This window comes from Geospiza fortis, unplaced genomic scaffold (assembly GCF_000277835.1).
Source record: "Geospiza fortis unplaced genomic scaffold, GeoFor_1.0 scaffold112, whole genome shotgun sequence".
Taxonomy (NCBI): Eukaryota; Metazoa; Chordata; class Aves; order Passeriformes; family Thraupidae; genus Geospiza; species Geospiza fortis.
Window position 1 is genome coordinate 16746838 of NW_005054298.1, and position 12963 is coordinate 16759800.

The 12963-nt window shown below is 37.0% G+C and overlaps 1 protein-coding gene across 5 annotated transcripts in view; it reads left to right on the forward strand.

Moving 5' to 3' along the window:
- CSRNP3 (cysteine and serine rich nuclear protein 3) overlaps nucleotides 1-11214 on the forward strand; it is a 65396-nt gene extending 54182 nt beyond the window's left edge. For 4 of the 5 annotated variants that reach the window (XM_005415825.3, XM_031058548.1, XM_031058540.1 and 1 more), the window contains exons 4-5: nucleotides 309-605; nucleotides 2077-11214. In XM_005415825.3, coding sequence (XP_005415882.2) covers nucleotides 309-605; nucleotides 2077-3120 — 1341 coding nt within the window. In that variant the 3' untranslated portion in view covers nucleotides 3121-11214. The remainder of the gene's footprint in view (nucleotides 1-308; nucleotides 606-2076) is intronic. The other variant, XR_004081918.1, reaches the window with a different exon arrangement.
- Nucleotides 11215-12963: the final 1749 nt, after the last annotated feature.

The window sequence follows — 12963 nt, forward strand, 5'->3', positions numbered from 1 at the left end:
TAGATTTCAGAATGGCATGAGATCTAGCAGCTAATGGCAAACAGTAAACTTAGGTAAATAAAGAACAGATAATTTCTTGCCTTCATTACAAACTTGGTATTACAAATGTGGTTTTAATTCATATTCTAAATGTGAAAGAAATGCTTGGTCACCCTACCTGTGATCATTTTCTGGAACTTCCTGGCAGTCGTGCAGCATTTTTACATGCAGCTTTTTTGCAATTGGTAATGATTTCACATATTGCCATCTATGACATGACGTACGTGTGAGCATCGTTTAAGGACTTCATTAATTGTTTTGTGCAACAGATGACCAAGAACGGTACGGTAGAATCTGAGGAAGCCAATACACTGACTCTGGATGACATTTCTGATGATGATATTGATCTAGACAACACTGAAGTAGATGAGTACTTCTTTCTCCAACCCCTGCCTACAAAAAAGCGGCGGGCACTGCTGCGAGCTTCTGGAGTGAAGAAGATTGACGTGGAAGAAAAGCACGAGCTGCGAGCCATCCGCCTGTCCAGAGAGGATTGTGGCTGTGACTGCCGTGTCTTCTGTGACCCAGAAACTTGCACCTGTAGTCTTGCAGGCATAAAATGTCAGGTAAATGTCTACATTATTGTCATTATTTAATTGTCTGGGGAGGGGGAGGGTTGTGCGTCTGTGCACGTGTGTGTACTTTCTGTTCTTGAGGTTATAACTGTTGGAAATTAAGTACTGGGCAATAACACTGGTGGATGTCCAACCTGTTTGTTAATGCTCTGTTTTAAGGCTATATAGTGGGCAATCAGTGCAATCTCCCAGAATATCTTCAGTATGGTTTTAGGCACATACATGGCTTAGGGGATTTTTTTGTTCTTACACAAGTATTCTGCTCCTCATACTCCTTTTAGGCCTTTATCTAAATAGGCAGATGCAGACAACAGAAGAATAAGTAGCCTGCAGATTTCAGAAGGGATATTACCTTTTATTTTAGAAACAATTAGCAGACACTCCAAATGTGAATTATAGTCCAAATTCTATAGGAAACACTAAATGACATTTTGCAATGCTGTCCTTTATGTAACATGCATGATACTTAAAGTCTGAGCATGATAAATTTGCATGTAGGCAGTAAAAAGGTATCTGCTAATATAGCAGGTTTTTCCTCTGCAGACTGAAGAGGTATTTCATATTGTACATTTGCATAGTGTCAGCTGTACATGTCCCACAATGTTCCCTAAAAGATAATTCTGCTAGTTCTGCTGAGTTGCTGTTGTGCAGCTGAGTTTTCTTCCTGAATGCATTTTTCATCATCTCATGAAGCCAAGCTAAACCTTCTCTGCTATTTAAATAATATACTCACTTTGCTGTTGGTGTTTTCATCTCCACATGTGGGGAAGATGTACTGGATTGTGTTGTGTGGTTCTCCTGCGCATATTTGATGTTTCGGCGTTACAGCGCAGGTGAAAGTCACAGACCTTAGGCTGTCTAATCAAACTTGCCAACACATGGATTCAAAATTTTAAGATATTAGATGTAGAAGTTCTGTGCCTGGTCTGTTGAGTTTACAATATTGCATCTAGAATTGGCTGGATTACCTTTGAAAATGCACTTGAGTTTTTGTTACTGTTTTCTGAGATCAGGTGTCCCCATTGGAAACTTTATAAAGGTTTCTGTACAACATTAATTTTGTTTCAATGGGTGTCTAGTTTCAATGATTTTTACCAAATTTTAAGGTGTTTCTGGTAACACTTTGCCTGGATTTGAGCACAAAATGCAGTAAAGCTATAGCAGATCAAGAAATTGAAAAGCTACCTATTTTTTGTTCCAACGTGTAATACTTTTACCTATGGAACAGAATCAATTTTCCCTTCTCTGCAATAGTGGAGCATGTCCAGGCCCCTTACTGTTCTCTCAGTACTGCTAAACTCCAGGGCTGACTCCCTGAATGATTGCTAGCTTTGACTTATTCTACCAGCATTTCTCAAGGTGAATTCCACTTCACCTTTGTATTTCTCTAGGCTGTCTAGGCTCTGTCATGTCACCAGGCTTTTGCTTCCTACTTGTTAATCTGTATTCTCTTTTTTAAAAGGTGGATCGTATGTCTTTTCCATGTGGTTGCACTAAAGAAGGGTGTAGCAATACAGCAGGTAGAATCGAATTTAACCCTATCCGTGTACGGACTCACTTTTTGCACACGATAATGAAACTTGAATTGGAGAAAAATAGAGAGCAGCAAGTTCCAGCACTCAATGGCTGTCACACTGAGATAAGTGCACACAGTAGTTCCATGAGTCCAGGACCCCATCCAGTTGAATATTCGATTGCAGAAAATTTTGAGATTGAAACCGAACCCCCGGCTACAGTTATGCATTCCCAGTCAGCCGAGGACTTGGACTGCCCAGGGGAAGAGGAGGAAGAGGAAGATGGGAGTAGCTTTTGTAGTGGAGTTACAGATTCTAGTACACAGAGTTTAGCCCCTAGTGAATCAGATGATGACGAAGAGGAAGAGGAAGATGAGGAGGAAGATGAGGAGGAAGAAAAAGCAGATGATTTTGTAGAAAGTATGAGCTCCCATGCTGATATGGTGCCTCTTCCTTCTGTCCTTTGCTACTCTGATGGAACTGCTGTGCATGAAAACCACTCTAAAAATGCCTCATACTATACTAACTCTTCAACTCTGTATTACCAAATAGAGAACCACGTTGCTGGCACTGCTAACCAGATGGGTGAGACTTACTCAGAAAGGGATGCTGTCAAGAATGGTAGTCTTTCTCTGGTGCCTTACAACATGACTTCAGAACAGTTTGTTGACTACACACGGCCATCAGAGGAAACTTTTAGCAGCCCTCATTACCCTTCTGCAAACCCCTCAGTGATTGTTTGCTGCTCATCTTCGGAAGGGGATGGCAGTGCTCCCTGTAACAGTTTATACACTGAGCATAGGCCGAGTCACCCACCAGTGGAATTTCACTCATACTTGAAAGGTCCTTCTCAAGATGGCTTTGTCTCAGCTTTGAATGGTGACAGTCATGTGCAGGAGCACCCTGCTGAGAATTCACTAAACATCCCAGAGAAGAGCAGACTGCACGAAGAGTGCATCAAATCACCAGTGGTAGAGACGGTGCCTGTTTAAAATTAAATTATTCTAGGACTGACTTCCTGTGTTAAAATTCACTCCAATTGGATTTTCCTAGAAACTTACTTTTCTAAGAGGTAGACAATACTTGGACTATAGTCAATGTTCCAGACACATTTTGTTTTCTCAAGCTACACTGGCAGTGGTATTGCACAAAACCAGTTCATGTAAAGATTTAAATAAAAATAATCAACCCCTTTTTTTGATAAAAATAAAACAGATAAGTAAAAAACACACCCAACATATTTCAAAGTAGCCTACCTGTGAACGTATGTGAAACCTGCCAAGCTATCTGAATCAAAACTTCATGTTTTTGACTGTCGGGCCTGTGCAAGATTGTTAAAAATGATACTTTGAAATAATCATGTTTAGAGTCCTAATTTTCAACATATCTGAAAAGATGGTAAGTTTAATGTAAAAATAACTACTGTACAAAAAAAAAAGTTTTAATTGTTCTGTACTGTTTGTATTTTATTTATGGTAGTTTAAGATTCATGTTTTGATAAAAATGAACAGCATGTTCATTTGAGCAGAAGATCCATAGTTACTTACAAAGAGCATGGCCACTTTTCATCTGGAGTACCTTGTATTCTTCCTTATTTTTTCCTAATACTATTTCTGATAAATCATCTTGAAACATTTTTAGAGTGTACTATTTTTCTCTTTTACTGTTCTTGACAAACAGAAGAGTCAGAAAGGGGGCATTTACATCTTCTAGAATAGAGAAAGGTAGACAATCCTCCATTTAAAACTAAAATCAGTGGCATTCCAGAACTAGTACCCCCTCCCCAAAGAAGAATGATCTTGTATATAATGGCAAAGCAGTAGCTTAAGCTCACACAGCACCTTCAGCCCAGCCACCATTCAGATCCTTACGCACTTTAGTGCCACTTTGCAGTACTGTACGAACTGCAGGAACTGTGAACCTCTTCTGAGAAATGCCATAGCTCCAGACCCTGAGGCAATGTAAGAGCTTAAAAATCACTGTAACAAAACCTGTACGTTTCTCCCAAGCCAGTTTATGAATATGTCAGTATGCAATTTATAAAAGCAGAGCCTTACTGATCAAACTTTAAATAAAGCATGGGAAAAAATGTGGAAGTGTTTAGATTGCCTAAATTTTTATTATATATGACTGGCTTTTGTGAACTTCTGATTGTATCTCAAATTTAGTACCATTTGGTCTTATTAGGAAACAGTCCATTCAGTGAGGAAAAATAGCTTCAGAAATTTTGTATCTGCAAAAGTCTGCAAGCAAAAGAACATGTGCATCATATGGATATCCATTACATTGTGATCCACTTGTTTTTAAATGGGAATGAAACTATCTTTAATTTATGAAACAGTCTTGCTTTTGTTTAGAAAAGGAGGCATAGGAATCCGCTTTTCTCTGCACTGGTAATTCTGCACTGCCTTATTTTGACTTCAAAATCTATTTCAGCATTTTTGTTCTTCTAATACTGAGATTTCATTTATTATACATCAAGTAGTTGAAATGTAGGCCTGTCTTGTTTGTCAAAATACAGATCAGCATCTTAGTTTTTATCTGTGTCAAATCTAGGTGGTTAACAGTGTGCATGTAAACACAGTGTAAATTTTATCTCTGTAACAGTGATTCTTCTGGTTAGAAGCTCTTTAAAACATCATGTACAGTACTCAGTAGAAGAACTGCCAATGTAAGATATGCTTTTCAAAAAAAAGAGCTAACTTAATTGTTTTTATATGAAATCTGGGCAAAGTGACTCCTCGTATTTATGCTAAATTAGCAAAATATTTTTACTCCATGTAGTAGCTGGAAAGATTTTTTATTTACTTGTTTCCACAAGAAGTCCTACATGTTTTATATGAACTGCATTGAAAAGTCTAGTTCTCTAGGGACTGGATTCCAAACTTGCAACGTATTTCATCTCCTGGGAGAGCGCACTCATGTTGGTTATCTGGCTCAGCAGTTCCACAGCCTCTGTTCCTTGCAGTCACAGACCACTCTAGGCTCTTTCTCTAAGGCTGAGTAGCCAGGTAAGTGCCTGTGTTCTCCAATGCCATACAGCAAATACCTGTGATTTTTAAAGAGAAATGTGCTAGTGGTTAAAGTTCTTCACTTAAGAATAAATTATTCTGTTCAAGCTATTCTAAGGGCAAATATAACAAGTCTCTGTATATATAGAGGTCTTGCTTTAACAGCAGGCTTAAATTAGGCACTCCCTTAACACCAGCAGCAAAAGCACAAATCTCTTCTGCTTGAGCTGGGACTGTAGATGAGGATCAGTAGCGGCTCTTGAACTTCAGTGTGTTGGAGAACCACACACTTTACTGGGGTATTTCTCTCAGGGGAAAGTTAAATCTTTTGCTTTGTTATTCATGCCCTTACTGAGCAATAAGAAATTATTTTCTTGGCCCCTGTGCTTTCACATGAAAAGTATCTTTAATAATATCAGCAAGCACAGTAAGTGATCAACTTTATAAAATACTTCTCAGCTAGCTTTAAATATTGAGGTGATGGTTATTTACTATTTCCATTGGCACAGATTTCTGATCTACAGTAGGATGTAGAAATCAGGTGAGAGTCAAGTTTCCCATCACTTGTTTAAACTTTGATTTATTTTTTAGAACAAAAAAGCATACTCTTCATTTAAGGAAAAGCAGGCTTAAGTCATGGGATGGAAAATATTTTCATGTTATTTTCTGGGCTAGTATACACAAGTATTAACATGCTGTGTGTCATTTACCAGCTGGTTAAAATTCATGTTGATAACCAGTCCTTTCATTTTGGGTAGGCTGTTTCTGTGTGATAAAAGTATTATGTTACTAAATTATATCCAGCAGTATTTGCTTCTGTATCAACACAGTATATTATTTGTGAAAATATCTATATTACTGATAGTCTTTATCAGCTTCATTTCCAAGATATCTAGCTACTGGTAAACACTCCTAAGAAGCCCAGTATATATTTGTGATTATATTGCATCATTCACAGAAATGAGTCATAACAAAGGCATTTCCCTTTTTTGAAAGAAACTGGAATTTTCACAGAGACCATTACTGGAACAGCGCCTAAAAGCAGATGCCCTTTTGCCTATAAGGTGAACTTCACCTCTCTTGGAAAAAGGTGCATTGTTAAATATATATAAAGCTTTAATTGATATTAGACATGAAATTAGAATTTTGTTGGCACTATTACAGCAATTGCAGTTGTTGCTTAAGAGCACCAACTCATGCCCATTGAAACATTCTTAAAATTAAAAGCTGATCAGGAGGAGCTTCTAATATTCTTTGTTGAGCTGCATGCCACTTCGATTAGAAAATTCTAGATTTGTAAAGCTTTACAATTTTTCATTTGCATAAGTTCCTGCTAGTGAATCGTAATTGAGTTGACATCTGTTTATTTTAAGGCCATTGGTTCCACTCCATAGTAACTATCACTTGCTATAGATAAGGTTCAGCTGCTCCCCTGCTCTGTTAACAGTGGGCTCCTGCCTTTGGTCCAAGTGCTGCAGGACTCCTGTGTGATATTAGTGGTGCTGTTACTCACTAGACTGCTGACTGGTCCCAGGCCAGATCCGGTTTCTGACCTGATCTGGCTGTTTTATTTCAGTAAATCTGCTAATAAACTGATCATGTTGCTTTCCCTGCCTCCCAGGCAGTACCTTCACAAACACAGCTGCTTTGTTGAAGATTGTATACATGTATTTGTATGCAAAACTGAGTGTGTATAAAGGGTTTTATTAGTTCAGGTGTTCCTGACAGAAATGTGATACACTGGATAGAGAGTACTGGGCTCAGACAGAGGAGACTTTGCCTTTGTCCTGTTGTGTCATGTTCTCTGTGCTCTGGTTTGTAATGTACTTGGAGATACTGTGGTAAAACATAATTCTATAGAACAGGCAAAATACCATTTTATTCTCATGTTGTGGCATCATAACGGAATATTTGTACTGCAGACAATGCCATTTTCCAAATTAGGCCCAGCCCAGCTCAGAAGTGACGAGAAGTTTTTCACGAACATGAAAAACAGCTGAAATGAGCTCTCCTTTCCTTTGACTGGATTAATGAGCAGAAGTTAAAAAGTAAATTTCACAGTGAAAAATTAGACTAAAAACTGTGTTGAATACACAACGTTTACCTGTCTAGTGCTTAACATTTGAGCAGCAAGATTGTAGTTTTCTGCAACACCACACGTGGCAGCAACAAGCGCTCTTGCTCCTCTGCATGTTGTCGTCTTTTGCCCGCTGAATTCTCTCAGTTGAAACTCCTTGTCTAGGCTGCTCCTGTAGCAATGCCAGTGTTCCTACTCAAACATAAAGCAAGACAGACCCATGATACCCTTTTAAAAGGCATTTGTTAAATAAGGGCACTGTTACAGCTGGTGAGTTTTATAAACCGATGTTCATTGTGGCAGTTGTTTTATTTCCTGAAACAGTCAGGAACAGAAGAGGATGATATGGAAAATCCTTAAGCATTTGGGGGTGTTACGCTTTCCCGCTGAGACTAAAGAGTAATTCTGTCATCTGCTTTATTACGGTTGCAGGACAGTTGATGTAAAATACTTTGAAAATCTAGAATTAACTCAGAGAATATATTCTATAGAATTTATTTCTAAAATACTAAATGTGATTACTATTTTTTTAAAATGGTAGAAAGCTGTTATTTTCAAAACAGAGTCTAGTTCACTTACGTGTTCCTTGGTATGAAAAATCTCATCATTTGCCTTTTCAGTGTTTCAAAGTTTTTTTAATATTCCTGATTTTGCTATTCTCTGTAATCATTGTCCATGTGCAAACTATTGTCCATTTTCTCCAAGAAGTGTCAAATCCAAAGTACAAATACTGCGAAGTGATGAAGAAGTGCAGTGTAGTTTTAAAGATATCTGAATGAACACACACTTGAGTTCTTCACAAGTTTTTCCTTTTCACTGTCTCTTTCCTCCCCTAAATCCAATGCAGCTTTTAATTTTATGGCTAACAAGAGTATGGGTTCCACTTAAGGAGGAAAGTTGTGACATCTTTGAGGACTTTTCTGCTACCCTAATAGCTGATTTTACTTTATATGGATATCCACTTTATGAAACACCTGTTTTGCAGCCTTAGTAATTTCTTTTTAGTTCCTTCCTCCCTTTTGGTGTTTGGGAGATTGGTTGTACAGTAAGACTTTTCATTAAAATCAAGCAAAAGGGCAACTCTACTGTCCTTAGTGCTGAGAATGAGATCTTGAAAAGCGAGGCTGGGTGGGGTTTTGAACAATGTGATCTAGTGGCTGGCACTAGATGGTCTTTCAGATCCCTTCCTAACCAGGCCATTCCGTGATTCTAGAGTTAAAATATATATTGCCCTACTGCTGTCTTTAAGGTTGGCAGACACCCACCCCTCTGAAGGTCCCACTGACTGGAGAACCATATTCTTGGTGCTCTGTGTTGCACCTTCTTAATTGAGATCGTAGTCCTTCATCCAAGGCTTGGGGTGGAACAAAAAAAAAGTCTAAAGGTAGATTTTGTACTTCATTAACGCAATTATTTTAATATGGAGCTTAGCAATGACACTTCTCTTTCATGAATGAATGTCCAATAGACCCAAGTAAAAAAAAAGTTTGTCTCTCATGTATGTTCTTCTCTAAGTTCACTTTTCCAACATACCATGAAGATGGGATTAGCTTTTCTTGATAGGGAAAATGGTGGAAGATACAAATGTGCATCATTGTTCTAATAAAAGGATCAAGATAATCCTTTGTCTTCAAACACTTGAGTGAGTGCAGGGAGGATAGAAAGAACAATTTAGAGGAAAAGAAAGATGAAGGCAAGAGGCAGATTGATAAGGATTATTTTTCCTATTAAGGGAAAAATAAAGCATATTAGAAAAAAACCAACAGAAGGAAAAAGGTGAATTACGATCTCTTCAGAGCAAGGATGGTAAAGTATATGGACATTCACTACAAGCTTGCCCATGTTAGACTGAAATATTGTTTCTGTTATTTAATATACTGTAACCAAACATGAACTCAGTGGAAATAGGAACTGGCATTTTTTCCAGACCAGAGTTATACAGGTGGCCATTAAATAAAAGACTTATCCAAATCCATGGGGTAAAAAAACAAAAAAGCAGCACCCTAGAAGCATTGCTACTATGTCACTCTTTGCTGATGGCAGTTTCAAAGACAAGTTCAAAATCATCTTAGTTAACTCTGCTCCCAGGCACCTATTCTTATATAGCCAGTTTCTCAGCTAGCAGGAGATGCTAAAAGCAAAGACAAAATGTCCTTTTATCAGCATTTTATCTTGGCATTTTCAAATGAGGCTTAGTACATTATGGCAGGTAATTATTTTAGGTTTCTCCATCTTAAACTTCTAAAATACATTCTTAAGAATGAAATTTTGGGTTGGATTTTGGATGAAGGTTAACCTTGCTGGGGTAATGGGGGAATAATCACTGTAAAGAACCATTTGTGAGTCTCAGATATAGATTCAGCACCAGTTTTCATCTTCTTGAAAAGATCATGATGTGCACTGGCAGCTGGTTCTCTTAAAACCAGAAGCAAGCATGCTGGTTTTTTCCAAGCCATTTCACACAAATACCACAACTTCAGGTCTCAAATGCCCATGTAAACAAGGCTTAAAAATTGGGCACTTCTTTTAACTGACTTGATTGTAGGCACTTCTATGGAAATATGTCTGAAATGTAGTTTGTGAAATATGTTTAAAATGTGTTTGATGTCAAATAAGCGCTAGACATTTAACAGTGCAAAAATAGTCAAAATCTGTAGATTACAAAACTGTTCCTAAGATCCTCAGCCTGTAATATTGTCTTAGTAAAGTTGATTTTTTAAATTACATTGCATTCTGGTGTAATAACCTTTTACAAATAAAATTATTAATACAAATGTACTTGTTAATACCTGTTAACATAAAACATGGCAGTTGGTTCTTTTGATTTGTTACAATCTCCAACTAATAGAAATTGTGTAAAAAACACATTGCCTTTTGTATGTTTAAAGTGTTTTAACAGACTATATTAACATTCACACTGTCTAGTCCATCCCTGTCTTTTAGCAGGTTCATCTCTCTCTGTATACATACATATATATATTTCCCCACAAGAATATAAAATTGCTTTTGAAATTTTTGTTGGCAAGTGGTAAATAGTAAACCATGGCATAAACTCAAAAGCACTTAAGTTGATTGTCTTTCAGACAGGTAATCCATTAAGATGGGACTAGTAAAAATGCATAATTGCAGCCATTAGTTTAAAATTTGTAAATTACTTCTAACATGACTAATTTCTGAGAAAAATAATTGTTATGTACTTAACATTTTCCATTACAGATGATCTTGCATACTAAAATTATGGAGGTCTCAACAGTTAAGCAAGATATTTATTTGGACTGCTGCTTTTAAACTGTTTGAAGAAGCAAAGGGAAAGAAAGTTCATCTTAAAATCTGTATATGGAAATAATTTTAAGCTTCATGAACTACACATTTCCTTAATTTCCTTTTTTAAAATAAGTTGTAACATCAAAGATGCCAAAGGGTAATATAAGCTACAATAATAATCAACAGAACTTAACCTAGATCTTATGTTGTAATAATTTATTCAAATTAACTGTATTCTTCTGTATTTATATTTTCCGTATTTATTATGAATGATATGAAATTTGATGTATTTATTGTGGCTTATTACTGCAGTGTATATATATCAAAAATGAGCATTTTTAAGTCTTAATATTAGTTTTTTTGTTAATTAGTGGCACTTGTATCAGCTGTATTTTTATTATATATTGTACAATATATATTGTCCATTTGTTTGCAATGAAGTAAACCAGGTTTCTACGTTACATCCTGGCTGCCAGTGCATTGTGCGTCTCATTTCTGCTCTGCAGTCACTAGGGAGCCTCTGTCAGCTAAGAGAGCTGGCATCAGTACTGCACCTCCTCCCTGACACCTGCAAAGCCTCCAAAGGCACTCTGTGAAATTTCAAGCATTTCTCCCATTCCTGATAGTCTGATAGAATAAGGAGAAGCAGTTTGTGTGGAATTTCTGTGTGTGTGTTCTTTTGTTTCTAAATATTTGTATGCCAATTAAATTAAATAAACAGAAATGCCTTCTTAGGTATATCCAATTGCCCTTTAATGATACTACTGCCTACAATTTTCTGTGGCCAGGGAAATACTGTACCTGATTCATAATAAGGTAATGAAACAATTGTTTTCAACAGCTGTTGGAATAAAATTTTGCAACAGCTCTCTCTGGTGGACAATTTGCAGTAATTTTACACATCAGATCATTTCAATGGCAGCATTCAAAGAATACTGCTAAATTTCAGGACAACTGCTTATTTCGAAAATTGATGATCAACATAGCTTCATTAAGAAAATAATTAACAATCACAGCACAATCTCTGCTAGCTTTTTATTCTGATATTTATTCAAACTGCGATGCACATTTATAAAAAGTAAGTTGTCCTTAAGTTTGCTTATATGATAAATTACATATAGCTAAATTGTTTGTATTAAAAAAAACCTATAAAGATGAGAGGTTGTGCTCTAGATTATAAGAAAGTTCTCACAGGAATTAGGGTATCACTTGGTTGTAGTCTATTGGGAGTCCCATATTTGCTATTAGACTGCTTTTGGCATTGCTGTGAACTGTGGCTAAAAGGGCTGCTCCGGGGCTTGCTAAGCCATACTGATACAATCAAACATAAAACATCTTTCAACACTGGTTCTAATTCAAGATCCCAGGATGCCCATTCAGGAATATTTAACTCTTAAGCTTCACTTGTAGGTTGATCTGTTAATAGTACTCACGTTATTCTATACTCACCCTAGAGTAAAGCAGCAATTACTCCCAAGAGTGATTAAAAAAAAAAATCCTTAGGTATGGTGGGCTGGCAAATTCCCAGTGCAGTGAAAGGTGTCATAACCAAGTGGAGCCACAGGCCCTGAAGTCCCAAAAGGTTTAGGACCTGCTTCGTCCTGCTGGGAGCGTGGCTCAACTGGCCTGGCCTGAAGTCAAGCCTTCTTCAGCACTTGGGATTACTCCCTGGATGTGTAAGAGAGCACAGTGAGATGGAGGTTAACACTAATGACAGCTGTTCCAGTAACCTTCAGCAGTTTATACATCCATCTGATGGAAGTACCAATTTTTACATGCTGTGTATGGAATATATTCACCTTTGTCCCCTTCATAGGGGCAGAGAAGGTCATTATAACATTACTGAAAGACAGTTGGCCTAAAAAAACACCAAAAGACATAAAAGAGCCAGAGCACCCCCCTGCAACAAACTGCTGTTCAGCAAGTCTTTCTAATTATTAAAAACTATTAGCCACTTCCAAGAGAATATTATCAACAGCCAGAAAATAATGCTGCTTTTTTATTAGTGAAAAAAAAACCAAACCCAAAATCCAACTTCCTAAACCTCTAGTCATGTTTACAGATCTCTTATTGCTCTCCTAGTATTGTATGATTCCTATATATGTGTGTACACACACACACAAAAATATTTGGAAGTGTAATAGTCACTGTGACCTAAAAGTTAATTTCACATCTTCAAACAGAACAGAACAGAACAAAAAAGTCATTTAGAATTTTCCTGTACTTATAGATCTGCTTCCCTCTTTTCTGGTAGTTTGTAGAGAGCCCAAGACAACTGCTGTACTAGGTACTGCAAAATACAGACTAAAATGTCACCGTTTAAGGAACTATGATAGTTAACATACCATAAAAATAGTATATATAATATGTATTTTTTACTAGTGACCTATGTTAGACCAGAAAAGAAGTCTCAAAAAATGAAAGGAAAATCTTTAAAAGACCATTTTAAAATCACAAAATTAGTTTCCCTTTCTTTATCTAGA